This window comes from Cervus canadensis, chromosome 32 (assembly GCF_019320065.1).
Source record: "Cervus canadensis isolate Bull #8, Minnesota chromosome 32, ASM1932006v1, whole genome shotgun sequence".
NCBI lineage: Eukaryota > Metazoa > Chordata > Mammalia > Artiodactyla > Cervidae > Cervus > Cervus canadensis.
This window is the reverse complement of record NC_057417.1, coordinates 29,743,546-29,769,670: the sequence shown is the minus strand read 5'-3', so window position 1 is coordinate 29,769,670 and position 26,125 is coordinate 29,743,546. Positions and strand designations below refer to the sequence as shown.

Here is a 26,125-nt window from a genome sequence, read left to right as displayed (position 1 = left end):
CTGGCCGATTCTTTATCACTGAGCCACCAGGGAAGCCCCATTTTTGAAGTCTTTATTGGTAACAGTATTGCTTCTGTTTTGTGTTTTGGTTTTTTGGCTGGGAGGCATGTGGGATCTTAGGTCCCTGACCAGTGATGGAACCATTGCCCACCCCCTACCCCCGTTGGCAGGTGAAGTTTTAACCACTGGACCCGACGGAAAGGTCCAAAACATACACATTTTGTAAAAAAAAAAAAATTCTTTTCCTTTATGGTTTATCCATAAAGCTGTGCTTTTCTTTTTTCTTTTTTTTAATTGACGTATAGTTGATCTACAGTGTATTATCCCTCTTATTTTGCACCCCCCCCCCACTCCCTGAATTCGAGCCATTCCCATGTAAAGAAGGGGGATCGTTGGAGCTGGGAATGGAGACGTGATAGGTCAGGACGCCTTCCCCCCTCTTCCCTCTCTCCCGAAGCTGGACCACCATGCCCACCCATCGGTCGTCCTCCTCCCGGTACCAGAGCTCCTCCTCCCCGAGCAACGCGTCCTCGCCGCTGCGCAGAGCTGTAGCAGCTGGACGGAGGAGCGTGTCTGCTTCTTCTAGTTCTTCTGTGTCTGTCGCTATGCCCTGCGATGACCGGGACTCGGAGCAGAATTCAGAGGGGTGAGTGGAGTTGGTGAGAAATGGTTGCGTCGTCCTCAGGTTTTTCCCATTTTCATTTTCCAAACGAGCAAACTGGCAACACATGTGTGATAGAAAAGCTAGGAGATGCTGTGCTGGTTCAAAACAGTGACCCACGCCTGCCCCCAGTTCTGCTGGGTGCCTTTCGGCTGCCCTAGGTGTTGGAAGTGTCAAGAATAATCCATCCTGTTATAAATCCATCATCCATCTTGTCTAAACTTTTCTTGAACACGTTTGTATGTTCAGCAGGGACAGCCTCTGGTAAGGGCCCAGACATGGGGGAAAGGGGAAAGAGTTCTTTATTTGGTGCCAGAAAGCTAGTATATCCTTTTTAGTTGGTGTCCTGTAATTCCTTCATTTGGGGTTATAAAAACAAGTCCTTATCTGTTGGCATTTATGAGCTTATTCTGTGATGGTTATTAAGAGTACATCTTGGGTTTAAAAAAAAAATTTTTTTTTTTAATCTTTCCAGGAAAAAAAGTCTCATACAAGGTCTAATTTATCCCCTGGTAATTTTTTTTATTGAGGTATAGTTGATGTTTGATATTAAATAAGTTTCAGATATACAACATAATGATTGACCATTTTTAAAGTTTATATTTCAGTTATAGTAATAAAAATATCCCCTGGTAATTTTAATTGGTCTCTTCTAAATCATTGTGCTGTTTAGGACCAGGTTATATTTATTTTGTACATTTTAGTCAGTAAGAGGTGAATTTAAGGGCTGAAATTTAACACCAGGCACATATATAATCTCCTGTTTGTGTATTCAGTTCAGTCACTCATTTGTGTCCAACTCTTTGTGACCCCATGAATCGCAGCACGCCAGGCCTCCCTGTCTATTACCAACTCCTGGAGTCCACTCAAATCATGTCCGTCGAGTCGGTGATGCCATCCAGCCATCTCATCCTCTGTCATCCCCTTCTCTTCCTGCCCGCAAACCCTCCAAGCATCAGGGTCTTTTCCAATGTTTGTGTATTAGTATTAATCAAATACGACTTCCTGACCCATGCTAATTTTACTCTACACAGCAGTGATCCCCCTGACTGCCTACATGAATATCTTTATCTTTTTTTTTTTAATGTGGATATTAGGAAAGAGCTTGGAGAAGGAAATGGCAACCCACTCCAGTGTTCTTGCCTAGAGAATCCTGTGGACAGAGGAGGCTGGCGGGCTACTGTCCATAGGGTCGCATAGAGTTGGACACGACTGAAGCGACTTAGCAGCAGCAGCAGGAAAGAGTTGTGCTTCATCTCCCTCAGTGCCTCATTTTTCATTTCCAATGCTTTCTTTAAGTGAAAGTTTTCTTTTAAGTGAAAGTTTTCCTTTAAGACATTGTCTGTACTTCCTGGCAATAGTCAGCTCATCTCTCCTTAAAATCTGAATATATTTTTCTCATGGAGAGGGGTGTACAGTTAGAGAAATTATAATTCATTTACCCTTTTATATATAGGGACTAGGGTGTTGTATCTAAGCAGAACCACACTCCTTCATAGGGATAGTGAATCTTTGTCAGCTGGTGAAGGCAGTGATTTCGAAGACAGCTTGAGACGAAATGGAAAGAAGAGAGCAGCAAAACGGCCACTCAAACCAACCCCAGTGAGTCAGTTTTGTTTTTGAACCTGGTCTGGGAAGCAGTGAAAGAAAACCTAGAAGAGGCTCAGGTGATATGTTTGATGAAAGGACAGGGCTTAAAGAGTATTAAGGGACAGAAGTAGAAAGAAGGCAGATTTTGAAGAGCGGAAAATACAGTTATTAGTGTATAGAGGAACAGGAATGGGGTTAAGGAACTTTTAAAAGGAGATAAGGCTAAAAATAATAAAATTTACAATATAAAAATCCTTGATTTCTAAGCTGAGTCAGTAACTCAAATTCTGCTGTGGAATTGGCAGCTTAAGCCTAACTGTGATTTTGATGAGAGTAAGTGTTAATGTCACTTTTACTTTTTAAAAACATTCATGATTTCTTTATACTAACTAGGCAAAACTTCCAAAGAAGAGGTCCCGAACAGTACATGCTCATGGTCAGAAAGAGTCAGAGCCACCAGCCAGTGATCTCTTTGATGCTGTGAAAGGTGCCAAAAGTGACATGCAGGTAAAACAGAGTATCTGACCTCTGTTTCTTGATACCATTGCATTCCTTGTTGGGTGGAATGATAACAAATGTCTACAAACTTGATTTAGTGAACATAACTGGTATCAAGAAAGGCAGATTAGGCCACAGGGTGAATCCTTAGAGTGATGTAAGGGAGATCTTGCATGAAGGGGAATTTTCCTTTCCTAATAGTATCACAGATGAGGGTGGGTCTTGCTTTTATTGATTGATGGAAGGGGCAAGGAAAGGCATTGGATAATTTAGAGAAGCAGCTTGGATTCGGGTGGCAACGTGTTCACCCCTGTCACTTTTAGCTCCACTTTGACAATTATACCTATCCATTCTGCCTATGTCTCCTTTAACAAGATTGATTGATTTACATGTATTGTGAGTACTGATATATATCAATTTATTTGTACCATCTTATGTGGTTTTGCTTTATACTGCCTTTTCTGTTTCTCTTTCCTCCTCTTTTTTCCTTTTGAATGTTTTATCTCCTACAAGAACCTAAGCACATTTTAATTCCGGTTAGTCCTTACAGTTTACATACTGTTTGGGTTTTTTTTTTTTTTGGCAGTGCCAAATGACTTTCGGGATCTTAGTTCCCTGACCAGGGACTGAACCCATGCCCCATACAGTGGAAGTGCGGAATCCTAATGACTGGACTGCCAGGGAAGTCCCCTTACATGCTGTTTGTTGTGCAGTGTTTTAGTTCTGTCCTTTCCTTCTCTTCCAAGTAGACATCATTGTTTTAAATAATGTTTGTTTATACTTATCTACATTTTAATCATTTTTTGTTCATCATTTCTTCTTTTAAAAAGTATTTATTTGTGCTGGGTCTTAGTTGCGGCTCTCAGGATCTTCAATCTTCCTTGCAGTATGCAAACTCTTAGTTGCATCATTTCCTTTCAAATCTGAAATCTTCCACACAGAATCATTCTCTTGCTGTCCAAAGTTTATGTTTTAAAATTTCTTTTAAATAGTTTATTAACAAACTCATTGTTTGCTTGTATAAAATGTCTTTTACCCTTGTTCTCAAAAGGTTGCTGGGTATCAAATTCTAAGATGATTTTTTTCTCTTGGCATATTAAAAAGATTATTCCACTTCCTTCTAATTTCCTGTATTGCTATTGGAAGTCAGCAATCAGTCTAAGCACTGTCTAATACAACAGTCTCTAACGATGGAGATGTCTGTATCACTGTTGTCTGGTACAGTAGTCCACCAGCCACACATGGATTTTTGATATGCGGCTGGTGTGACTGAGGAACTACATTTTTAATGTTTGATTTAATTGAATAACCACATACAGCTGGGACTGTTTTTGTGCACATCTAACTTGTAAATGTTTTTGTAAATGTTAAATGCATGTCCTTTGTAATTTTTTTTTTTTTTTACTTGACAGTTTTCAAGACTGTTTTGCTTTTGTGTTCTTATGTATTATAGGATGTTCAGAGGTATAAACTTTTCTTTTCATGCTTGAGATCAGTTAGGTTCCAGGCTCTGAGGACTGGTGTCTTTTGACAACTATGCAGAATTCTTTTTCAACGTTGCCTCTTTCTCATTCTGTTAATCCCCTTCTGGAATTCAATTAGACATCATTAGAAATTCTCGCTCTATTCTCCATGTCTTAATAACTTTTGTCCTTATTTTTATTTGTCTCTCTGGGCTACATTTTTTATACTTTCTTTGACTTAATCTTCTATTTCACTCATGTTGTGTTGTAGCCAGTCTGTTTTTAATCCATTCATTGAAGTTTCAAATTTTATTTATTATATTTTGCACTTCTACACATTTTGTTTGACCCCTTCCAAAGTTAACTGTTCTTTGCTTGTATTTTCAAGCTTCTCTTTTATTTAATCATGGAAATAATAATTTTATAATCTGTGATAACTTCAGTGTTTGAAGCCTGTGAATGTAATTCTGTCTGTTTTTCTGCTAATTGTTAGTTTTAGTGTCTTGTTTCTTTGTTGGGGTCTTTGTCAGGGTCTTCAGTGCTGGGTCGTTGTTGCTGTGTGCAGGCTTTCTCTAGTGGTGGCAAGCAGGGGCTGTGCTTTAGTTGTAGTGCGCAGGCTTTTCATTGTGGTGGCTTCTCTTGTTGCAGAGCACGGCCTGTAGAGTGCAGGTTTCTATAGTTGTGGCATGCATAGGTTTATTTGCCCCATGGCATGTGGAATATTCCCAGACTAGGGATTGAACCCGTGTCCCCTGCATTGGCAGGTGGATTCTTAACCACTGGACCACCAGGGAAGTCTGAAGAATCACTATTAATTAAATTCTGATTGAAATTATTCTGATTTTATTGGTAAGGTGGATCTGGACTACAAATCTAGATATGGGAACTGGCTTATGGTTATGAATTCTGAAGGAACAATTCTTTTTTTCTTCTACCGCACACTAAGGTCATAACAAGCTGTTGTCCTGCTTCCCCTTCTGACCTGTAAATTTATTTCTCATTCTTGCTTTCATGAAGGTGTGCCTCTTTGCAGGAGCCTCCTTTTAGACTACTCTCTTTGGAAGCCCTTTAGCCTTTGTCTTCTGTGCTCTACATTCTATACATCCATCTGGACAGAAAGTTAGGGTTCCCGGGGTTTAGTAGACCCTCAGCAAAAGTCAGCTTGCTTATCTCCCGGAATTGCTACCTTCACTTCCATTTTTGTTTTTATGGAATTCTACCTTTCATTCTCATTTAGTAGTACATTTTAAAAGATGTTTTTAATATTTTAATCAGAAGTTTAGATGCTTCAGTTAGGAAGCTTATACAGAATTTCTAGTCTATCATATTGCCAGAAATAGAAATGATCCACACTGTTTCCCTAGTCTTTGGTAGATGAGTGGCTGGATAGCTACAAGCAAGACCAGGATGCAGCTTTCCTGGAGCTGGTGAACTTTTTCATCCGGTCTTGTGGGTGTAAAGGTGAGGAAACGTCGCCCTTTTCTAACCCCCAGCCTTTTTCTCTTATAAAACTTTTTCTTATGAATATGAGTGAGGTTAGGCATTCCTAAAGAGAGAGGGTAAAGTGTAAGAAAAGTTTCCCTTATTTAACTACTATAAACTACACTGTTGATTGGTAAATAGGAAGTGATCCAGTAATGAAATGTATTGGTTTGGAGACAGAATGCTTTGGAGAAAAATAAATAAACATACTAATGTGATGATGTTTACAGATTTGGACCATCAGACTTTTCTTTTCTCTAAGTAATCTTTTATTTTCTTATCCCTTATTTCTCAGCCATTTCATCTCATATTTCTCTACTGAAACTGTGGCCCCAGGTCCCCAAAGGCCATGACCTAATTTACTGGGGCAGATAGTGTTATAAGACTACAGGTTGTATTATAAGAACCTGGCATAGTTTTCTTGCTTTCTTTTTGTTTGGAATGTTTTTTTTTAACTGTAGTTTTTTGCTGTTTGATTTCCTGGGGTTTTCTAGACAGGTTGCCTTATATCAGATATTCCAGTTAGATGGTAGCAGATTTATGACTAGGATTCAGGTCTTCTGATTCCCTACCTGAGTTCTTTTCAGCATATTTTTAAGATCATCTTCAAATGTTTATGTAAATGGTCATGGTGTCTGTTGTTTTCCTTCTAAGTACCTCATGTCCTCCATTCCTCAGGCACTGTGACCCCTGAGATGTTCAAGAAGATGTCTAACTCAGAGATCATCCGGCACCTAACTGAGCAGTTTAATGAGGTGGAAGACGACTATCCAGGATCCTCTAGCCACTCTTATTGCAAAATACAAGGCCCATTACCCTCTTTTCGATTCTGGGAAATAGGATAGCTTTTAAAAGGAGGGGTTTAATTTCTTGGGAGCAAAAGGGACCTATACACATTATCCGAATATGCCTACAGAGTTGAGAATAAGATATAAGAGATACATTTTTTTTTTTTTTTTTTACTATATGGTTGGGTTTTGACATCCAGTCCCTATGACTCCATGGACCTGGTAGTAACTCTCCCATCTTTTTCATAAACTCTTCTTTAGGATTCAGGAGACTATCCTCTGACAGCTTCAGGCCCATCCTGGAAGAAGTTCCAGGGCAGCTTCTGTGAATTTGTGAGAACATTGGTCTACCAGTGCCAATACAGCCTCCTCTATGATGGCTTCCCCATGGACAACCTCATCTCCCTGCTCACTGGCCTCTCAGACTCCCAGGTCCGTGCCTTCCGTCACACTAGCACCCTGGCTGGTAAGCAGTCACTGTTAACTCTGTAAATGCTCTCATGGGAACTTCCCTCTGTTCTCTAGTCCTGGGTCTTCTTTCCTGCCTGCATTCTAGCTCTTTACTTCAAGGTCATGCTTATTTTGTCCTGAACCTTCATCCAGTTTCTCATTAGTGGGATTGTAAAAAGGGGTGGATCACTGTGACATTTTCAGCTTTAACATGCTTCTCAGAGCTCACTGAGAACAGGCTAATGATTAAAACAAGCCCAAAAGAGGGAGAGAAAAAGCCCACTCCAGAACAGTGAGTCTTGGGATTTTAGGGTTACCCTGCTCTAGCTTTTCTATTTCACTGCCCCTTTTTTCTTCTTTTTTGAACATACCATCCCTCCTCTCACTTAATGATTTTCTTACCTTGTTTTTACTGACTCAAAGCCATGAAGCTGATGACCTCCCTGGTAAGAGTTGCCCTCCAGCTGAGCCTGCACAAGGACAACAATCAGCGTCAGTACGAGGCTGAACGGAACAAGGGACCGGGACAGAGAGCGCCTGAGCGGCTCGAGAGCCTGCTGGAGAAACGCAGGGAGGTGAGCCGTTTCCCGCCTCCCGCTCTGCTCCCGCCTCCATCACCACTGCTTATCACAGCACCTTATCAGTCCCCCAGCTTCTCCCAGGCACAGTGCCCAGGCAAGCTTTCAGACTATGAATGATGGAGTCTGGCAGTAGTTTAATAGACCCATCCTGTTAGAGGTCATTGTATGTTCAGCTTGTTTCTGGGATGTGGGCTCAAGAGAGCATTTCTAGTTTAGAGTAAATTTTAAAAGTTCTCTGTAATTCTACTTTTGCTCAGTTTCTCTTGTCTGCATTCATTATCACAAGTGTTTAAGTGTTGTGCCTGCATCTTGTGCAAGGAATTAAGTACTGACTTTCATCTCAAGTGTTATGGTATGCAGGAGTGCTGGGAGGCCAGCTGCTGGTGGAGGAGGCCAAGTTTTCAAGGAGTGGAAAGGACACAGGCCTGTCATTCACTCCTGGATTTAAATTCTGTTCCAGTTAGCTACTAGCTCCATGGCCTTACATAACCTCTAAGCTTCAGTGTTCTTTCCTTTCAAAAGGGGGTAATTATTTTTGTGAGGACTAAATGAGACGAGTAAATTGCCTACCTAGGCACATAGTAGGTACTTGCTTTGATTCCTTTTAAACCTGAAGAAGACCACCAGAGGACATAACTCCCAACAAAATCTCTTACACTGTGTAAACCTTCAAACAGTTGTGTATGTCATGAGACTTAACACTGATTTTCCCCTCACTTCTCCAGAGTATCTGAGACCTCCCCAACCATGAGGTTGGCAGGACTCATCATGTCTAACTCTGCCAACTGACCGTTTTCCAGCTCTCATCAAAGATCTCTTCCACACTAAATCATTAGAGGAGGGAACGTTTTACTTCCCGGATTCTCTTTTGCTATTTTCACTGTCAATGTGATCTTAAACTGTGTATATGTTAAGTCTGTTTCAAATCTTATATACAGTCGTGTGATTGTTTTATTTGGACTTCTCTGGCTCTTGCTTCATCAGTTGTAGTTTTACTTTCTTTAATTTCTCCCTCCCCACTGGTTTCCTCTCTCCAGTTATAAATGTATGTAAGCGTTTGAGTCTATCCTTAATCCTTCTCTATAAGTTACTCCATTTCTATCCTTTTAGTATTTCCTTACTTCCTTAATATCCAACTGAATCCTTTTTGCTACCTAGCTTCTATCCCCATTTTTTTCTTTCAAATTGTTCTCTCCAAACCAGTAGCTTCTAAATCCCTATAGCCAATGGCCTTTTTTCAGTCTCCCTTTTTGACTTACGTAAAATTTGGTATTGATGGACCCACCTTTCTTCCTTCCCTCTTTCCTTTTCCTTTAAATATGAAAATCTTCAAATGTTCAAAAAGATAATACTGGTAGAATGAACACCACATATGGACTATCTAGATTTAACAACTATTATTTCGTTCAGTCACTCAGTCATGTATTTCACTATACTTCATCTATTTTTTTTCCTTGCTATTTTTTTTTTACTAAATTGTGGATGTGTGTGTGTGTGCTCAGTCATGTCCAATTCTCTGCGACCCCATGGATTGTAGCCCTCCAGGCTCCTCTGTCCATGGGAATTTCCAGGCAAGAATACTGGAGCCAGTTTCCATTTCTTACTCCAGGGGATCTTCCCAACCCAGAGATCGAACCGCATCTCTTGCAACTTCTGCATTGGCAGGCGGATTCTTTACCACTAGCGCCACCTGGGGATATTTTAACCTAAAGATTTGAATATGTCCTCTAAAAAACATGTTCATGTATTATCCCAATACTATTTTCTTATCCAAAAACATTAACAGTGATTTCCTAATATTTTCTAATCTCAACTCCTATTTAAAATTTTCCATTTGTCCCCAAAATGCCTTTTCAGTTCAGTTCAGTTGCTCAGTCATGTCCAACTCTGTGACCCTACGGACTGCAGCACGCCAGACTTCTCTGTCCATCACCAACTCTGGGAGTTTGCTTAAACTCATGTCCATCGAGTCAGTGATGCCATCCAACCATTTTATCCTCTGTCATCCCCTTCTCCTCCTTTCTTCAATCTTTCTCAGCATCAGGGTCTTTTCTAATGAGTCAGTTCTTGGTGGCCAAAGTATTGGAGTTGCAGCTTCAGCATCAGTTCTTCCAGTGAACACTCAGGACTGATCTCCTTTAGGATGGACTGGTTGGATCTCCTTGCAGTCCAAGGGACTCTCAAGAGTCTTCTCCAACACCACAGTTCAAAAGCATCAGTTCTTCTGCGCTCAGCTTTATAATCCAACTCTCACATCCATACATGACTGCTGGAAAAACCATAGCTTTGACTAGATGAACCTTTGCTGGCAGAGTAATGTCTCGGCTTTTTAATATGCTGTCTAGGTTGGTCATAGCTAGTCTTCCAAGGAGTAAGCGTCTTTTAATTTCATGGCTGCAGTCACCATCTGCAGTGATTTTGGAGCCCAAGAAAATAAAATCTCTCACTGTTTCCATGCCTCTTATATTTGGTTAATTCCAGCCAGGATTTAGTTAAGGACTGTGCATTTCATTTGGTCTTTTTGTGTTTCTTAAGTCTCTTTTAATCTTGTACAGAACCTCTGCCCCGGCCTCCACTTTCCCCTCAGGATATTGATTTATTGAGTTGGGCCAGTTGTCTTCAAGAATGTCGCCTTGCAATTCTGCTTCCCTGTTACCTGTTAGGGTAACAGATAACATCTAATCTAGGGTTTCTCAACAGTGCCATTTAGGAGTCTGGCATTGTTTCAGCATATGTGCTCAGTTGTGTCCAACTCCTTGAAACACCATGGATTGTAGCCTGACAGACTCCTCTGTCCATGGGATTTTTCAGGCAAGAGTACTGGAGTGGGTTGCCATTTCCTCCCCCAGGGGATCTTCCCATCCCAGGGATCAAACCCACAGCATCCCTGGCCTCTATCCACTAGGTGGCGGTAGTACCCAGGTCGTAATAAACAAAACTGTCTTCAGACTTTGCTAAAGTCCTGTGGGAACCCCAATTTGAGAATCACTGATCTAATTGCTTCCTTCTCTCTCTCTCCCTTTTTTGTTCCATTTCTTTTCTCAAACAAATTGCATTTATTAAAAAAATTTCCCCAATTGATGTTCGTAAAAAACATGTATAACTACCAGCTAGGACCTCTGAATAGCCAAAGATGGTCAAAATAACAAGACACAGAAAGGATATTACTCTTTTAAAACAAATCTCTGAGGCATTAGTTGACTATACAGCTTCTTCCAGAATTAGAAGGTTTAACCTTTTTCTATTCTGATAACTTATTGGCTACATTTTCTTTTTCTCTGCTTTAGACTGATGAGCTTAATTACTTTCATTTGCCAACGCCAGCTTTCTCATCAGCTTTGTATTTTAGAGGTATCTTACTGACTGCCTGACTTCACTGGGCTATCCACTATCACATGTGCATGAGTAGGTGATATTCTTTTCCAAGGTATTTAGTCCATACCCTCAAAGGAAAGAGAGAAAGTGGTTTGTAACTTTCATACCTTATTTATAGATGTGTATTTTTCATGTGGAGAAAAAAGTTATTTGGGGAGATAGAAGTATTGTTAACATGTGGGAAATAAAGTCAAATGACCTGAAAATAAAGAAGGTTTAAAAGGGAACATAGGATACAAGAGGTTCAGACTGTGCCCTGTAATTAATAGGAATCAGGTGAATGTCATATTTTTCTAATATTTTTGTGGCCCTGAACTGTTGGGGAACATGAGAGATTGACCTGTTCCTCCCCATCCTCCAGCTTCAAGAGCATCAAGAGGAGATTGAGGGGATGATGAATGCCCTTTTCAGGGGTGTCTTTGTACATCGGTACAGGTGAGTTACTGGGCTCCTCTCATTGAAGCAGCTGGGTCCTCAGTTACAGAGTCTGTAGAAATAACGAGGTCCCCTCCTAACCATGTTATCTGGTTAGTCCCACAGCTCACACAGCTGGGAAAAAACTCTTTAACAAATGTTCCAAATAAGGTTTAATTTATTCCTGCCTACAAAGGATTGTATAAATTCTTCTGGGAGGGAAGATAAGAGCATCAGGCTTTGATGAGTGTTCTGCTCCAACTTTGCCCAAGACCTCCCCTCCCCCATCTTCTGGGGCTTGAGCCTTGAGAGGACAAGAGGAGAGAGCCAAAAGCAGGGTCTTTCTGAGGGTTTACAGCTCTGCAGGCCTTTTCCCAGCCCACTTCACCCTGCCTTTCACTGTGCTAAAGACAGGGGAGTTTTATACTGGGTAAACAGCTGGTAGAATTAAGTTAAGGAGTGTATCCCACTCTTATCTAGATTTCAACCTCTGCCTTTTCAGAACCCTTCAACTGATTTAATCTTTCCTTGAAGTGGAATCAACACACACACATGGATATGTTGTACAACATAGGGACTATAACCCATCATTTTACAATAAATGAAACATAATCTTTAAGAATTATGAATCACTGTTGTACACCTGAAACTTATGTTGTACATCAGCTCTATCTCAGTTCACCACACACACAGTTGGGCTGATAGTTAAGATTCCAAAATCAGTTTTTAAAAGGGGCATGGAAGATAAGTTTTAATGACTGGTTACAGAAGGGAACTGTTCACTTTTTAATGTATTTTATTTACATTGGGAGGAGGAAGTGAAAGGGCTAGTACTTGATGTTTAGTCAAGAAAATAGACTCTTCTGTGATAAACAGATATCTGCTAGGATGGAAAGTCAGTTTGGAGAGAAGGTGAAAAGGGTCAGTTTTGTCTCTGTGCCTAGGGATGTCCTTCCTGAGATCCGTGCTATCTGCATCGAGGAGATTGGGTCTTGGATGCAGAGCTACAGCACCTCTTTCCTCACTGACAGCTACTTAAAATATATTGGCTGGACCCTGCATGATAAGGTGAGAGTTGAGTCAGTCCTCTTCCCTGCCCCAGGATGCTTCAGCTTTTCCTGATCTCACCACTTAGGTGTTTCACTAGTGATCAGTGATGAACTCATCAAGATGCTGAACCTCAAAACTCCCCTAGTACTGGGGAGGGTAGGAGAAGTTAGGGGAGAGACTGGTATATTTAGGAGATTAAATGCCTTAAAACAGAGTTGAGGGGAGAAAGACTTTCCCTATGAAAAGGCAAGAAAGTTATTGATAGGGTGGTAATACAAGTCCTGGGGTGGTAACCAAAAGATCCTTTTAATCAGGATTGCTGGATTCTGCTGAAAAGGAGAATTTTGGGCTTTAAGTGAGAAGACAGTCGTTCATTCTCTTTGAGACATCTCAGGGTCTTCAATATAGAGGACACCCAGGCCCAGAATGAGCAATCTGAGAGGGAAGTATGGACATCCAGTGGGGGTAAGTAGAGGAGGAGTCATTCATATTTCCATTCTCCTCAGTAGCATCGAGACGTGCGTCTGAAGTGCTTGAAGGCTCTGCAAGGGCTATATGGCAACCAAGACTTGACTGCGCGCCTGGAGCTCTTTACCAGCCGCTTTAAGGTAAAATCAGGACTGTGCTCCTGTGCTTGGCTCTGTCTGTGGTTCCCATTTCCTCACCTCATTTTTCCACTTCTATTGCTTTTATGTATCTGTGGCTATCCCAGTATCTGCTTCTACACCCCCCCCCCCCTTTAGGAATCTCTCAAATTCTAAGAGGATGGTGTTTGGGGATGGATACAAGGAGGTAATGAGTGATGTTCTCCTTCTTACAGGACCGGATGGTTTCCATGGTCATGGACCGAGAGTATGACGTGGCAGTGGAGGCCGTTAGGTTGCTGATACTTATCCTCAAGTGAGTCCTGGGAAGTGGAGAGAGGCATCTCAGGGTTATCTTTTCAGTATCAGACAGGCCCTTTCCAGAGTCTCTCTCCCTCCGCCCATTGTAGGTTGACTCTTGTCTGTGTACAGGTTGAAAGACAGAGATCATTCCCAAGTTGCCAGAGCTCCAGGGGGGAAATTTCCCGTCTTCTCTAACTCTCCATCCACCCCTGTCTCCCATCCGTCTGTCTGCAGGTTCTTTGTGAGTCAGTCCTTGTTGGCTCTGCCTTGTTTATAACCTTAGTTGTGCCGGAGGACAACGTCCACATCCACCTGCTCGTTCTGCTTTTCTCCCGGCAGGAGCATGGAAGGGGTGCTGACAGATGCAGACTGTGAGAGCATCTACCCTGTTGTGTACGCCTCTAACAGAGCCCTGGCCTCTGCTGCAGGGGAGTTTCTGTACTGGAAGTGAGCGGGGCTCCTTTTGTTTGTTTCTTTAACACCATCTTCTCTTGGTTTCTCGCCATTATCTGCTGCTGCTCTAAGCTCCTCTCCCCAACCCATTAGTCTCCCTTGGTGTCTCCTTCCCTCCTCAGTTCCTTGAGACTTGCCTTAGCTCTGTGTCTCTTTCTCTTTTAATCCTCTCCCTCCAAGGTAACTTGTACTCCTTCCTTTCTCCTGTGCTGTGCCCTTTCCCTGTGTCCCTTCTACCAGGCTCTTCTACCCTGAGTGTGAGACAAGAGCAGTGGGCGGGAGAGAGCGACGCCGAAGTCCACGTGCTCAGAGGACTTTCTTCTACCTTCTGCTGTCCTTTTTTGTGGAGAGTGAGGTGATGTATGGAAAGGAGCTGTTGTGCTAAGATGTGCAGGTAGAGAAGGATGGGAGCTGGCTCTACAGAAAGGGGAGAAATGATTCATCGGGAGCCACTTCTAGCATGTTAACATGTGGCTTTGGTGACTTAATATCTACCTGCTCCCACAGCTCCATGACCACGCCGCATACTTAGTTGACAGCCTGTGGGACTGTGCGGGGCCTCTGCTGAAGGACTGGGAGAGTCTGACAAGCCTGCTGCTGGAGAAGGACCAGAGTGTGTACCAGCTGGTAGCCAGGGAAGGGGACCTCTCCCCTCCTTGTAGGAAACCAGGAGAGATTGCTCTCCTGACTTGTAAAAGGCATAGGTCATGGTTGGTGGGGGCGATGGAGGGGGTTCTTAGGGATCGGGGGTGGCTAGTCTATGAATCTGTTTTCTGTCCTCCTGCCCACCCAGACCTGGGCGATGCACAGGAGAGCACGCTGGTAGAAATCCTGGTGTCCAGTGTCCGGCAAGCTTCAGAGGGCCACCCGCCTGTGGGACGGGCCACGGGGAGGAAGGTACAGCGTGAGGGGCGCGGGCTGAGGGTTGTTGGCAGGTACTGTCTGTCCTTACCCTCGAGTCTTAGGTTAGGGTGCTCCTTCCTCTGCCTCTCAAAGAATTCCACTTCTAGCAAAAGAAATCTGAAGGGAGCTGCTTATCTTCCTAGGAAGATAAGATTATCAGGCAGAGGAATACACATACATACACCTTTCCCCCATCCCCAAATGACTAATTTCAGGGCTTAACCCCAAAAGAACGTAAGATCCAAGCCAACGACAAGGTGAAGCTGACTGAGCACCTCATCCCCCTGCTCCCCCAGCTCCTGGCCAAGGTAGAGGTGCCTCATCGCTCAGCCTCTGGGAAAGAGAGGGTGGAAGGAAGTGGCCTCGAAATGAGCAGTGTGGCAGGTTATAAGCAGGCTTCCCTCTCAATCACCGCAGTTCTCAGCTGATGCAGAGAAGGTGGCTCCCCTGCTGCAGCTTCTCAACTACTTCGACCTCAACATCTACTGTACCAGGCGCTTGGAGAAAGTGAGGGGAGAAGACGACACATTCCCTCTTCCTTGCTGCTTTTGTCCTAGAGCCAAAGATTCTACTGCCAGTACCTGGTTTTTCTTAAGGACATGGATTCTAGAAAAACCAATAAGCCTTCCCTCTCTCAGGCATCTTATCCTTGAAGCTTAATGTCAATGCTGTTTCCTTTCTCCCCGTCTCTAGTCCCCTCAGGAGGAGTTCTCTTCCCCAGCTCCCCCACGACACTGTCTTCTCCCACCTTTTCTCTCTCAGCACCTGGAGCTGCTCCTGCAGCAGCTCCAGGAGGTGGTGGTGAAACACGCGGAGCCCGCAGTGCTTGAGGCTGGCGCTCACGCCCTCTACCTGCTGTGTAATCCTGAGTTCACGTTCTTCAGCCGGGTGGACTTTGCGCGCAGCCAGCTGGTGGATCTCCTGACCGACCGCTTCCAACAGGAGCTTGAAGAACTGCTTCAGGTTGGAAGTAGGGCTGTGTGACAGGACTCTCCAGACCCGTGTGGGAGAGGCCACAAGATATGGGGGTGTGGATCCGCAAGTTCTCGGGGAAATGCCACATGGACCTCCTTTCTTCCTCAGTCGTCCTTTCTAGATGAGGATGAGGTGTACAGTCTGGCAGCCACTCTGAAGCGCCTCTCTGCCTTCTACAAGTGAGCAGCTCCCCTCCTGCTCCCGCTTCTGTTGCTGCCAGTGTCTGTGGGGTGGATGCCTGTTTGTTCTGTTCCGTTCTGTTCCATGTAACATTTCCCTCTTCCCGTCCCCGACCCCCTCCCCCCAAACAGTGCCCACGACCTAACCCGCTGGGAGCTTTATGAGCCCTGCTACCAACTCCTCCGAAAGGCTGTGGACACAGGAGAGGTTCCTCACCAGGCAAGTAGACAAGTTGGAAATGTGGAAGCAGGTGTTTAAAGGGCCCCGCGTCCTCGGTGGCCACCTTGCAGGTGGTTCCAGTCCCAGGGATGTGGAGTGGATGAGAGCGAGCTCCATCATGTGTGTGGCTCCTTCTGTCCCCCTCTGGGAAGGTGAATGTACTTTTCTAGCACCTAAAAACAGTCATTCTCTCTGGCTTCTGGGGAGGCAAGGATAATATTGAGGGATTATAGGAGACTTTAAATCAGGAAAAGATGGCATTCCTGCTCAGGATAGAATTCCTCTGAAGACTGTCCAGAATCACTTTTTTCCTCACCAGAAAAGGACGTAGGTCTCTCCTCATCTCACTCTCTCTGGTCTGCTTTTTTCTTCATTCCTTCATGTGTATCTGCCTGTCTGTGTCTCTCCCCACCTGCCCGTTACTCTCCTGACCTTTGCTTTTTAACATGTGGTTCTTAGGTGACCCTGCCAGCCTTGACCCTTGTCTATTTTTCCATTCTTTGGACACTAACCCACATTTCTGGATCAGATGCTTCCCAGGTGAATATGGGTCTGAGGAGGGGGAAGAGGAATGGAGTACCAGTGTCTTCCTTCATTCCTTCCCCCTGAAGTCATTGTCTCCACAGAAGCAGCTGTTGGGTTTGAAGGGCAGGATGGTGGCCTTCTGTGAACTCTGCCAGAGCTGCCTCTCAGATGTGGATTCTGAGATCCAGGAGCAGGTGAGCGTTTGTCAAGGATGCATGTCGTCTGTAGCTCTGCTCCCATGGTCTGAGGAAACCCATTCTGAGGGGAAATTAGCAATATAATTTCTGTCATGGTCAATTTTCTGTCCTTTTTAAGCATTCTTTTTTTCCCCGACAGGCTTTTGTCTTGTTAAGTGATCTGCTTCTCATCTTCAGCCCTCAGATGATTGTAGGAGGACGAGAGTTCCTCAGGCCCCTTGTCTTTATTCCTGAAGCCACCCTGCAGTCTGAGCTAGCCAGCTTCCTCATGGATCACGTCTTCATCCAGCCTGGGGAACTGAGCAGTGGTACTGGGGCTCAGGGAGGGTTTGGGGCTCAGGCCTGCCTCGGGTTGGAGGGCAGGAGGCCTGAACTGTGATTCTGACGTTTGCACTCTGCCCTCGGGGTGAGCCAGGTCATTCCCAGGAGGACCACTTACAGATTGAGCAGCTGCACCAGCGGCGCCGCCTCCTGGCTGGCTTCTGCAAGCTGTTGCTTTATGGGGTGCTGGAGATGGATGCAGCCTCGGATGTTTTCAAACACTACAACAAGGTACAGTGGGGTGCCAGGCAGAGCACGGCCTGACCCAGGACCTCAGACACTGGAGTGCTGCAGGAAGGGTGGGGGGAAGTGATGGTACCAAGTTTAAAGGGAAAGCGGGGGGAAGGCCCGTAGTTTAGAATAAAGGGACAAAGAGACTTAGTAGTAAATAATTGTGGAGAAAAAGCTGTTAGGCAGAAATTCATTGGAGGGAAAATACCTTAATCTTCCTGTCCAGAAATTTTTTTATTTCTGTGAGCCTAGTCTGTGGAATGGGGTAATGTAAGAAGGGGAATAAAAAGAACAGAAGAGGCTTCAGTCCTTCCAAGGTACCTAGATACCTACGTTGGTCTCCTCAACCCACCATTGTGTTGATTTCTATTTATTGAGCACCTAGTATCCCAGGCACTGAGGGCTCCTCAGTGAACAAAACAGTCAACAGTTCCTGCTCCTTGGAGCTTCTGTTCTAGGGGCAGAGACAGTGTATTCTGGCAGGTTTACTACTCTTCTCTAAGAAATGGACTCCAGGCAGGGTTTCTTCCCTTAATTATTTGCCTAAACCATGATTTCTCTGGGGCTTTGTCTCTGCTGGCTGGAGATGTGGTTTAGTATGAGTTGTTTCATGCTTAGATTCATATTCCCTACCTCAGGTCCTTTTGGAAGGAGGTAATAGTTAGGGCTGTGAAGAAAAAACCAGAACAGAAACAGTCCTTTCCTGTGGTCGACATCGTTTCTCTACTTCCTTCCCGTCAGTTCTACAATGACTATGGTGACATTATCAAGGAAACATTGACTAGAGCGAGGCAGATGGACCGAAGTCACTGCTCCCGGATCCTGCTGCTGAGCCTCACGCAGGTGCCTTCTGCGGGGCCTCAGGCCTTCTGCGCCCTCCCTGCGGCCTACCCCTAGCTGTTCAGAACGTGAGATCTTTCAGAGCAGGAAGTTTCTAACTTACTTTGACTTTTATTTCACATGACAGTCTCCTTCATAACTAGTAGATCCATAAAAAGTAATTTATTTTAACTGTCGGGGCAGTTTCTACCCCAATCCCATAGAACTCCTGTGTGAGTTAGCACATGGGAGCACCAACAATAAAGTGATAGGGAGTTTCTAATTTTCTTCTAGTCTGTTGTCTCTCAGCTCCTTCAGTTACTACAGACATTTTAATTTATTGTTACAGAGCATGGTGAAGTCTTGTCTGGTGCAAGGCAGTCAGGAATAGGGTCAGTGTCCTCAGAGGAAAGGAAGTAAAAACAGCAGATGGTGTCCCAAGCCCTTTAGCATTTCTGGACAGAGAAGGGATTGCAGTACTTGCTTGTTCTATCTTGTTCCTCCCTCCCCACATGTGCCCTGTCTCCTGGACAGTTATACACAGAACTGCTGCAGGAACAAGGGCCCCAGGGCCTGAATGAGCTTCCAGCTTTCATCGAGATGAGGGACCTGGCCAGGAGATTTGCCTTGAGCTTTGGACCCCAGCAGCTACAGAACCGTGACCTTGTGGTCATGCTACACAAGTAAGGAAGTATTGGTGGAAAGCAAGGTACTCGAATCTTCCAGAGAGGGCTGCGCCAGAGGCTGTGTACAGGATCAGCTGGGAGTGAGGTCTCAGAGGGAGGGTCATCAGGTCCAAGAGTAGCAGTCACGTGGGTGAGCAGGTATCCCTGTGCAACAGGCTGGGTCCAGGGGGAGGAAGAAGCACGTGGACAGGATGCCTCAGCCCTGGGAGAGAGTTGGGAGGGGCCTGTCTTCCTAAAACGATTCTGCTCAACCAAGGGAAGGCATCAAGTTCTCCTTGTCTGAGCTTCCTCCAGCTGGCTCCTCCAGTCAGCCCCCAAATCTGGCATTCCTGGAGCTCCTTTCGGAGTTCTCCCCCCGACTCTTCCATCAGGACAAGCAGCTGCTGTAAGTTAGGGGTGGGTGGATAAAGATGTGGGTGAGAGAGGAAGGGTGTGGTGAGGGCTGTGACCACTTCAGCCAGGCTCCATCCCGCCTCTTTCTTAGACTGTCCTACCTGGAAAAGTGTCTGCAGCGTGTCTCCCAGGCACCTGGTCGTCCCTGGGGTCCAGTCACCACCTACTGCCACTCTCTCAGCCCTGGAGAGAACACGGCAGAGGTCAGCCCTCAGGGCTACCCCCGCTCCAAGAAGAGGCGAGTTGAAGGTAAAGTGCTATGAATGTGGGTGTACAGGGTGCTCAGTGCTACTGCCTTGATTGCCACTGCTTAGTGAAGCAGCATATGGTCTTTTGCCTCTTTCAGAGTCTTGAGTTTGGTCAAATAAATATTCATGGAGCCCCTACTATCATCAAGGCTACTCATTTTCTTCAAGGTTTATCTAGCCAAGTAATAATAGCCAACTTCTATGAAAAATTAAATAGAAACTCATGATAAAACCAAAGGTTGAACTAAAAAAATCTGTACATTTATGATGCCTTTTGTTGACATCTTATATTGTTATTTTGCAATTTTTAAACATTTTATAGTCTTCATGATTTTTATAGTCTTCAGATCATTATCTGTTATATTTACATAAGTTTTTTTTCTTTAAAGTGATTTTTTTCAAATATAGTTTCATCTTGTGATAATACCCTAGAAATCACAAATCTGAGGTGTAAGTTTGTTTTCTAGTGTACATTTTAAAATACTGGTAGTCATACCCCATTCCCCCAGGTCTAGGCAGTATAGTTACCTATTTCTTGTCTCTGGGTTTGCTTATTGTAGACATTTTATGTAACTGGAATCATAGTCTGTGACCTGTGTCTTCTTCTAATGAACATTTTTTAGGGTTCATCCATTCTTAGCGTTTATCAGTACGTCATAACTTTCCATGGCTGAATAATATTCCATTTGTATGGATATGTCATTTTATCCATTCGTCAGTTAATTGATACTTAGGTTGTTTCAACTTTCTGTTAACACATGATACTACTGTGAACATTAATGTGTAAGCTTTTGCATGGATGTAGGATTTCACTTCTCTTTAGAGAAATTGCTGGATTATATGGTAACTCTATGTGTAACTTTATGAGGAACTACCAAACTGTTTTCCAAAGTGCCTACATTGTTTTTGCAGTTCCTACAGAAATTGACAGGGCCCCAGTTTCTCTACATGCCAACACTTGTCTTTGATTTTATCCATCTCTTAGTGACTGTGAATTGGTATCTCATCCATTGTAGCTTAAATTTGTATTTCCTTAAGTACTAATACTGTTGAGCATCTTTTCACATGCTTATTGGCTATTTGTATATCTTCTTTAGAGAAATATCTATTCAAATTCTTTGCTCATTTAAAAATCGGGTTGTCTTTTTTTATTGTTGCGTTGTCTCTTATCAGATATACAGAAAAAATTTCTCCCATTTTTTGTTGTCTTTTCATTTTCTTGATGGTGTCCTTGAAATAACAAAAGTTCTTAATTTTGATGAAATTCAACTTACCTGTTTTTTTGTTTGTGCCTTTTTTTTTTTTTTGAAGGTGCAAACTAAGTCACTTTAGTAGTGTGATACTTTGCGACCTCATGCACTGAAGCCTGCCAGGCTCCTCTGTCCATCGGGTTCTCCAGGCAAGAATGTGGAGTGGGTTGCCAGGGCCTTCTCCATTGTTTGTGCTTTTGATGTCATATCTTAAGAAACTTGCTTAATCTAAAGTCACAAAAATCTATTCCTGTGTTTTCTTCTGAGAGTTTTCTAATTTTAACTAATACATTTAGGTCTGTGATCCATTTTTAGTTAATTTTTGTGTGTGGTGTGAAATATGGTGTGAATTCTTTTAAGGTCTTCTGTATACCACCTAAAATTATCTTTCATACCACCAGGAAACTCTGCTTTTAATCAGTAAAGTAATACTTGTTAAGGACCTACCATGTACAAGATATTGTATTAGGTGTTTTAGAGGCCATGACAGATTCTCAAGCAGCTTACCATCTAATAGAAAAGAAAGAAAATACATTTATAGAAAATCTGAGCTGTGAAGTCACCAGTAAGTGATAACTTCCCCGGGGTTTCACAGATGACTGCTATAGAATTCAGAGAAGAAAGGTATCATTTTATGTTCAGTTGATCTATGAAGTCTTTATCAAGAAGATGGTATTTAAGCTAGATCTTGAAAAATGGGTAAGATTTATATAAGCTGAGCAGAGAAAGAAAATAAGTACCATGAACTAGCAGAATAGCACAAGCAAAAGAGGTCAGTGTTTGCCAAAGCACATGAATATATAGATTGGTTTGCCTAAAACAGAGGGTTTGTAAAGTTAGGATAAAACTGAAAAAATTGGTTCCATTGTTCATTGGCACCTTGCATTCAGTTGTGCTTGGAATGCAGGAGTGAGCTTTCTTTGGAATACTGTCAGATAGTAATGTGCTGTGGAAGAGGGTGGGGAAATACTGGGGAGGTAGGGACTGCAGTCTTACAAAAAGTAATCAGGGAAAGCCACAGAGAGTGTGAATGCAGGGCAAAAACTGGAGAAAGTGAGAGGGGTGCCTGGTGTACATCAGAATGGCAGACGAGGACTTAACCTGGCGGTCCAGTGGTTAAGACTCTGTGCTTTCAATGCAGGGGCTGTGGGTTCAATCCCTGGTCGAAGACTAAGATCCCACATACAACACAGCCAAAAAGTTAAAAAAAGGGGCAGCTAAGGGAGTAGCAGACAGGCGGGTGCAAGTGGTCCAGAGGCCATGGTGGGATGTCTCTGGCTTGTTCAAGGAATAGCTAAGAAGGCCAGTATTGCTGAGTGGAGACTGTGTAGGATACAGGACCAAAGAGTTTGTCGGGGTCCCAAGCATGGGTCAGAATAAAGACTCTGGCTTTTACTCAGAGTGAAGTGGGTAAACATTAGGGATTTGAGCAGAGGAGTGACAGGATCCGCCTTATGTTTTAAGGGGCTCCTGGGTGCTGTGTGGAGAACTGACTGAAGGAGAGGCAGGGCTTGAAGGCAAAGAACTGCTGAGGAGGCTGCTGTACGGGCCCAGACAGGCGGGAGCTAGTGAACTGGGGAGAGGCAGATGTGAGAAGTGACCAGACTCTGGACAATTTTCCAAGCTATCACTAATAGAGCCTCATAATAAGAAAGAATGTAAAATATGAGAGAGAAAGGAGTTGAGGATGACTCCAAGGGTTTGGGCCTAACATTGGAAGATTGGAGTTGATAGCAGCTGAGATGGGGAAGTCTGTGAGACCAGGACTTCGGTATGTTACAGGTGGAGATGCTGGAGACAGGAGTCTGGCGTGCAGGGGGGAAGGCAGAAGCTTGAGATAGATGTAGGAATTGGTACTTAAAGTCATGAACCTGAAGGGCTAAGAAAGCCACTAAGGATGGAGATGGGGAGAGGTCCTAGGCTGAATCCTTGGACATTACACCAGTTAAATAGGCTGGGAGATTAGGAGTCACATGGGGGCTCAGGTTTATTCTCTGGGAAGACAAGCTCACAGGTGTGGCTCTTCCCTGTTTAGGGAATGTTCTGCTTACACCAGAAGCAGCTCACTCTCCGGTTACTGGTTTCAGAGTGCAGACAAGGCTGTGGGGAGGGAGACAATGGGGATATGAGTATTTCCAGTTGATAAATACTAATATCCATTTGACTTATGTTTTAAAATAGCATTACCTGGGTTTTCTAAACATTTTGGCTTCTTTCTCCTCTGCCTTCCTCAATCTCTATAAGAGATTTATATTTTGAGCCCCAGGTCTTCCTCTTACCCTTCATATTAGAACTATGCTGACATTACAGTCATTTCATTTTTTTTCTGGCTTTTAGAAAATCCAGTCTTTCATTTTTCTGTTTCTCCTTAACTCTCATGCTTCCTGCCTAGTTTCAGGCCATTCTAAACTTTTTCTCACTACAAAAACCTTGAATGAATGGAATCTCAGATTTCTTCATTGATTAAATGAGACCTCTCAATCTCAGGGACTCCAGCCCTCTCTCACATTTGTGTTTGTATATTACTGTTTATCTGTGGAATGTATGTCTCTTTCCATCTTGTTTTCTAAGGTATGTATGAATCTCTCCTGGACAAGCCCTTGATACAGTCCTATAAACCCTACATTTTAGTACGTAGGGCTGTGCTCAGTTTTAGTCATGTCGTAATGAGACTATCTAGATTTTCCATTGCCGCCTTATTTAACTTTTTCTTACCAAATCCTGAGCAGGTCTTGAAAAACTGAAGTGTCTGGTGGTACCTGGTCTCCAGTAAGCATGTGCCTCTGCTGCTTGCAGGGCCCTCCAGGCGGCACAGAGAGGACGTCTCTGCATCCCAGGAGGAAAGCCTACAGCCGAACAGCATCCCAGCCACACCTACCCTCACCTCCACAGCTGTGAAGAGTGGGCAGCCCCTCGGGGCGTCAGAGGAGATGGAAGAAGGCGGCAGCTCAGAATTGGCATTTCCCCAAGGGTGTGTCCCCCGGGGAAACTTGGCTCTGATTTCCCAGTCTGGTGTCTCCCCGTTTCTGTTGTGTTGTTCCCTGCCACAGGACCCCCTCATTCTTTATTCTTCCCAGGCCCTTTCCCCTTTTTTCAGCTTTTCATTTTCTCTTTTTCCCTCCACTCTGAACTTTCTGCTGGCTTTAATGCTGGCCACTTTACCTCCTCTTTTTACCCTATATTTTTATCTCTTGTCACTGATCCAACTTCATTCCCAACAGCCTGTACCTTTTAGGCAACCCAAGGTCAAGGTCCTTGAGTCCACAGCATTTCCAGACTCCACTCAACTCTTCAGGTTCTGGTCTGGGCAAGCAGCTGACCCGGTGAGCTTTTCTCATCATCGTCTGTCTTCACTTCAGGTCTGTCCCCCATTACGAGGGGATTCTCCCGGATCAGTGGTGCTGTGCTGGTGCTTTCCGGGCTGGTTTTAACCACACAGCACTTCCTTCCAGTGTCATGTGGAGCCCTAGTGTATAAAACGGATGGAAGTAGAGCTTCTGTGATGGGAGCAGGGGTGTGAATCTGGACCCCTGGTCTGCTTACTGCCCTGCCCCCGCTTCCCCATTCCCCTGGGGGTGCCTGAGAAACTCTTGGGTCCTTGAAAACCTCTACTCTTGGCCACTGCTTCCAGGCTTAGCTTGATGGAAGAGGATGAAGAAGAATTCGAAATTCAGAATGACTCAAGTGAAGAGTGGCAAGGTTCAGGCAAGGTGAGTGGACCCAACAGTCCCTGCTCCCTTTAGAATTGGAAGCAGATGCGAGGGAGAGAACCTAGAGTGATTCTCCTTTGTCTTGATGATGCCTTGTCCTTGGAAGCTGCCCCAGACTTTTTGAAAGAGTCATAAAAGAGGAAGGGTTTGTAAGTTTCTGTTCACTTTGCTTGGACTTAAAATATTTCTCCCCTATATCTTCTTAAAAAAGTAAAGTACCAAAAAGGACTGGAACCACACTCCCATTCTCAATCCCCATGTAAGTATTTAGTTTCTTAATTGCCCCAGAATTAAAGGGAGCCCTGAGCTAGAGAAAGATGGGAGGTTACCCAGTGCTTGGAGCCTGGCAGCAAGTCTCTCCTGTCACGGCACAGGCTCAGCCGACCTCCTCTCCTGGGAGGGCTGCCCTTGCCCGCCTGCTTCCGCAGGAGGAAGTGCTGCCAGTTCAGTAGGAGGCACATGGAATTCAAATGAGGAGGTCTCATAGGAGTCCTAGGTTCCCCTACTTTACCAGGTTAACTCCATAACCCCTCTCAGCCTCATCTAAAATGGACCTTTTACGCAAGATACAGAGAGAAGGCACCTTATAAACAGAAGAGGATTGTGTTTCTGCTGCTGTTCGCTCCTTTCTCTGCTCTTTTGAGGAGGAACGGGCACAGCGGAGTGCGGTGGGGAGTGGAGGGGTCTTGTGCTTGAAGGCAAAACCAGACAAAATGTTCCACCCAGAGCCTAGACAGCAGGACCTCTGTTAGGTGTTTAATCCTAAAGTTCCCCCAGGGAAACCCAATCTCTGGTTCCAGAGCTGAGCAGACGAAAGTCTCAGTTGGCAGGCCAGGAGAGGAGGCACTGCCCTGACTCTTAACTTTGCTCCTCTGCCCTCCCTGGCTGCTTCAGGGACCTACTCGGCCTCAAATTTGTCACGTGAGAGGGAAAGGCCCCTCTGCTGTTGTCTGCAGATGATGGGAATGGTGAGGGACTGTTCTGACATTTGACCCTGTTCTGTCTAGTCCTCCTCCTCCAGTGAGCACAGGCTGGACCTTTTAGATTCTACAGAGCTGAACATTGAGGTAAGCGTCCCCAGAATAGACTGCAGAAACAGGTCAAGAGGCCACAGCCCTGGGCTGCCGTCTCAGTTGCCAGGGGCTTTAGCATGTCCTGGGGGAGGGGTGGTATGGGAAGAGAAGGAGAGTTTGTCACCTGGAGGACGTTGCGATGTCCTTTGTCTCTTTGACCCCTGGTCCATTGTTAGGTCTCTGTATTCTACTTTTATCTTTCTCATTACAGGATTTCTGATGTAACCCTAGGCCCTTCCCCATCTCCACGACATGACCACTTAGAAAAAGGCCAGCAGAAGATGGAATGAAAGGAATCATTACTTCCCCACCCCTGGTCTCTGAGGGGAAAGAGGTGGGCTGTGCCTTGCTACCCTGGCCTGTCCTTCCTGGGGCTCCGTCCCTCTGTTTGAGCAGAGTGCCTATTTTCTGCTGTTTGGAGGCGGGGGTTGGGGGGGGGCGTTACCTTGGTCGTGGAGAGGGGCACCGCACACCTGTGTTGAAAATAAGGAGCCCATAATTTTTTCTGTATTGTGGGAAAGTTTCTGAGCTTCTTTTGTGCCCTATTGATTTAGCTCAATAAACATGTATGAGTCAGTTGCAGGATGTGGCTTGAGAGTGTTACACTGATGGGACGTCCCGTTCTTTGCTGGAGTCTTAAGCGGCTCTGCCCAGCTCTGTGTCCCATGGACAGGTGCTGGCACTGCCCCCGCCCCAAGCAGGT

At 44.5% G+C, this 26,125-nt stretch overlaps 1 protein-coding gene across 10 annotated transcripts in view; it reads left to right on the top strand.

Moving 5' to 3' along the window:
- Positions 1 to 26,004, top strand: part of STAG3 (stromal antigen 3) — a 27,746-nt gene extending 1,742 nt beyond the window's left edge. For 4 of the 10 annotated variants that reach the window (XM_043454986.1, XM_043454987.1, XM_043454985.1 and 1 more), the window contains exons 2-34: positions 458 to 646; positions 2,161 to 2,263; positions 2,645 to 2,758; positions 5,577 to 5,673; positions 6,373 to 6,449; positions 6,744 to 6,948; positions 7,356 to 7,507; positions 11,250 to 11,323; positions 12,247 to 12,370; positions 12,862 to 12,960; positions 13,173 to 13,252; positions 13,579 to 13,686; positions 13,933 to 14,047; positions 14,200 to 14,305; positions 14,486 to 14,589; positions 14,811 to 14,903; positions 15,013 to 15,102; positions 15,358 to 15,558; positions 15,679 to 15,749; positions 15,882 to 15,969; positions 16,429 to 16,509; positions 16,581 to 16,688; positions 16,831 to 16,999; positions 17,107 to 17,243; positions 17,985 to 18,086; positions 18,597 to 18,745; positions 19,005 to 19,133; positions 19,233 to 19,390; positions 23,436 to 23,610; positions 23,861 to 23,962; positions 24,271 to 24,349; positions 25,357 to 25,416; positions 25,654 to 26,004. In XM_043454986.1, the coding sequence (XP_043310921.1) occupies positions 468 to 646; positions 2,161 to 2,263; positions 2,645 to 2,758; positions 5,577 to 5,673; positions 6,373 to 6,449; positions 6,744 to 6,948; positions 7,356 to 7,507; positions 11,250 to 11,323; positions 12,247 to 12,370; positions 12,862 to 12,960; positions 13,173 to 13,252; positions 13,579 to 13,686; positions 13,933 to 14,047; positions 14,200 to 14,305; positions 14,486 to 14,589; positions 14,811 to 14,903; positions 15,013 to 15,102; positions 15,358 to 15,558; positions 15,679 to 15,749; positions 15,882 to 15,969; positions 16,429 to 16,509; positions 16,581 to 16,688; positions 16,831 to 16,999; positions 17,107 to 17,243; positions 17,985 to 18,086; positions 18,597 to 18,745; positions 19,005 to 19,133; positions 19,233 to 19,390; positions 23,436 to 23,610; positions 23,861 to 23,962; positions 24,271 to 24,349; positions 25,357 to 25,416; positions 25,654 to 25,686 (3,762 nt within the window). In that variant the 5' untranslated portion in view covers positions 458 to 467 and the 3' untranslated portion in view covers positions 25,687 to 26,004. Of the gene's footprint in view, positions 1 to 457; positions 647 to 2,160; positions 2,264 to 2,644; positions 2,759 to 5,576; positions 5,674 to 6,372; positions 6,450 to 6,743; positions 6,949 to 7,355; positions 7,508 to 11,249; positions 11,324 to 12,246; positions 12,371 to 12,861; positions 12,961 to 13,172; positions 13,253 to 13,578; positions 13,687 to 13,932; positions 14,048 to 14,199; positions 14,306 to 14,485; positions 14,590 to 14,810; positions 14,904 to 15,012; positions 15,103 to 15,357; positions 15,559 to 15,678; positions 15,750 to 15,881; positions 15,970 to 16,428; positions 16,510 to 16,580; positions 16,689 to 16,830; positions 17,000 to 17,106; positions 17,244 to 17,984; positions 18,087 to 18,596; positions 18,746 to 19,004; positions 19,134 to 19,232; positions 19,391 to 20,700; positions 20,805 to 23,435; positions 23,611 to 23,860; positions 23,963 to 24,270; positions 24,350 to 25,356; positions 25,417 to 25,633 lie in introns of those variants that run through there. The other 6 variants (XM_043454989.1, XM_043454990.1, XM_043454991.1 and 3 more) reach the window with 6 other exon arrangements.
- Positions 26,005 to 26,125: the final 121 nt, after the last annotated feature.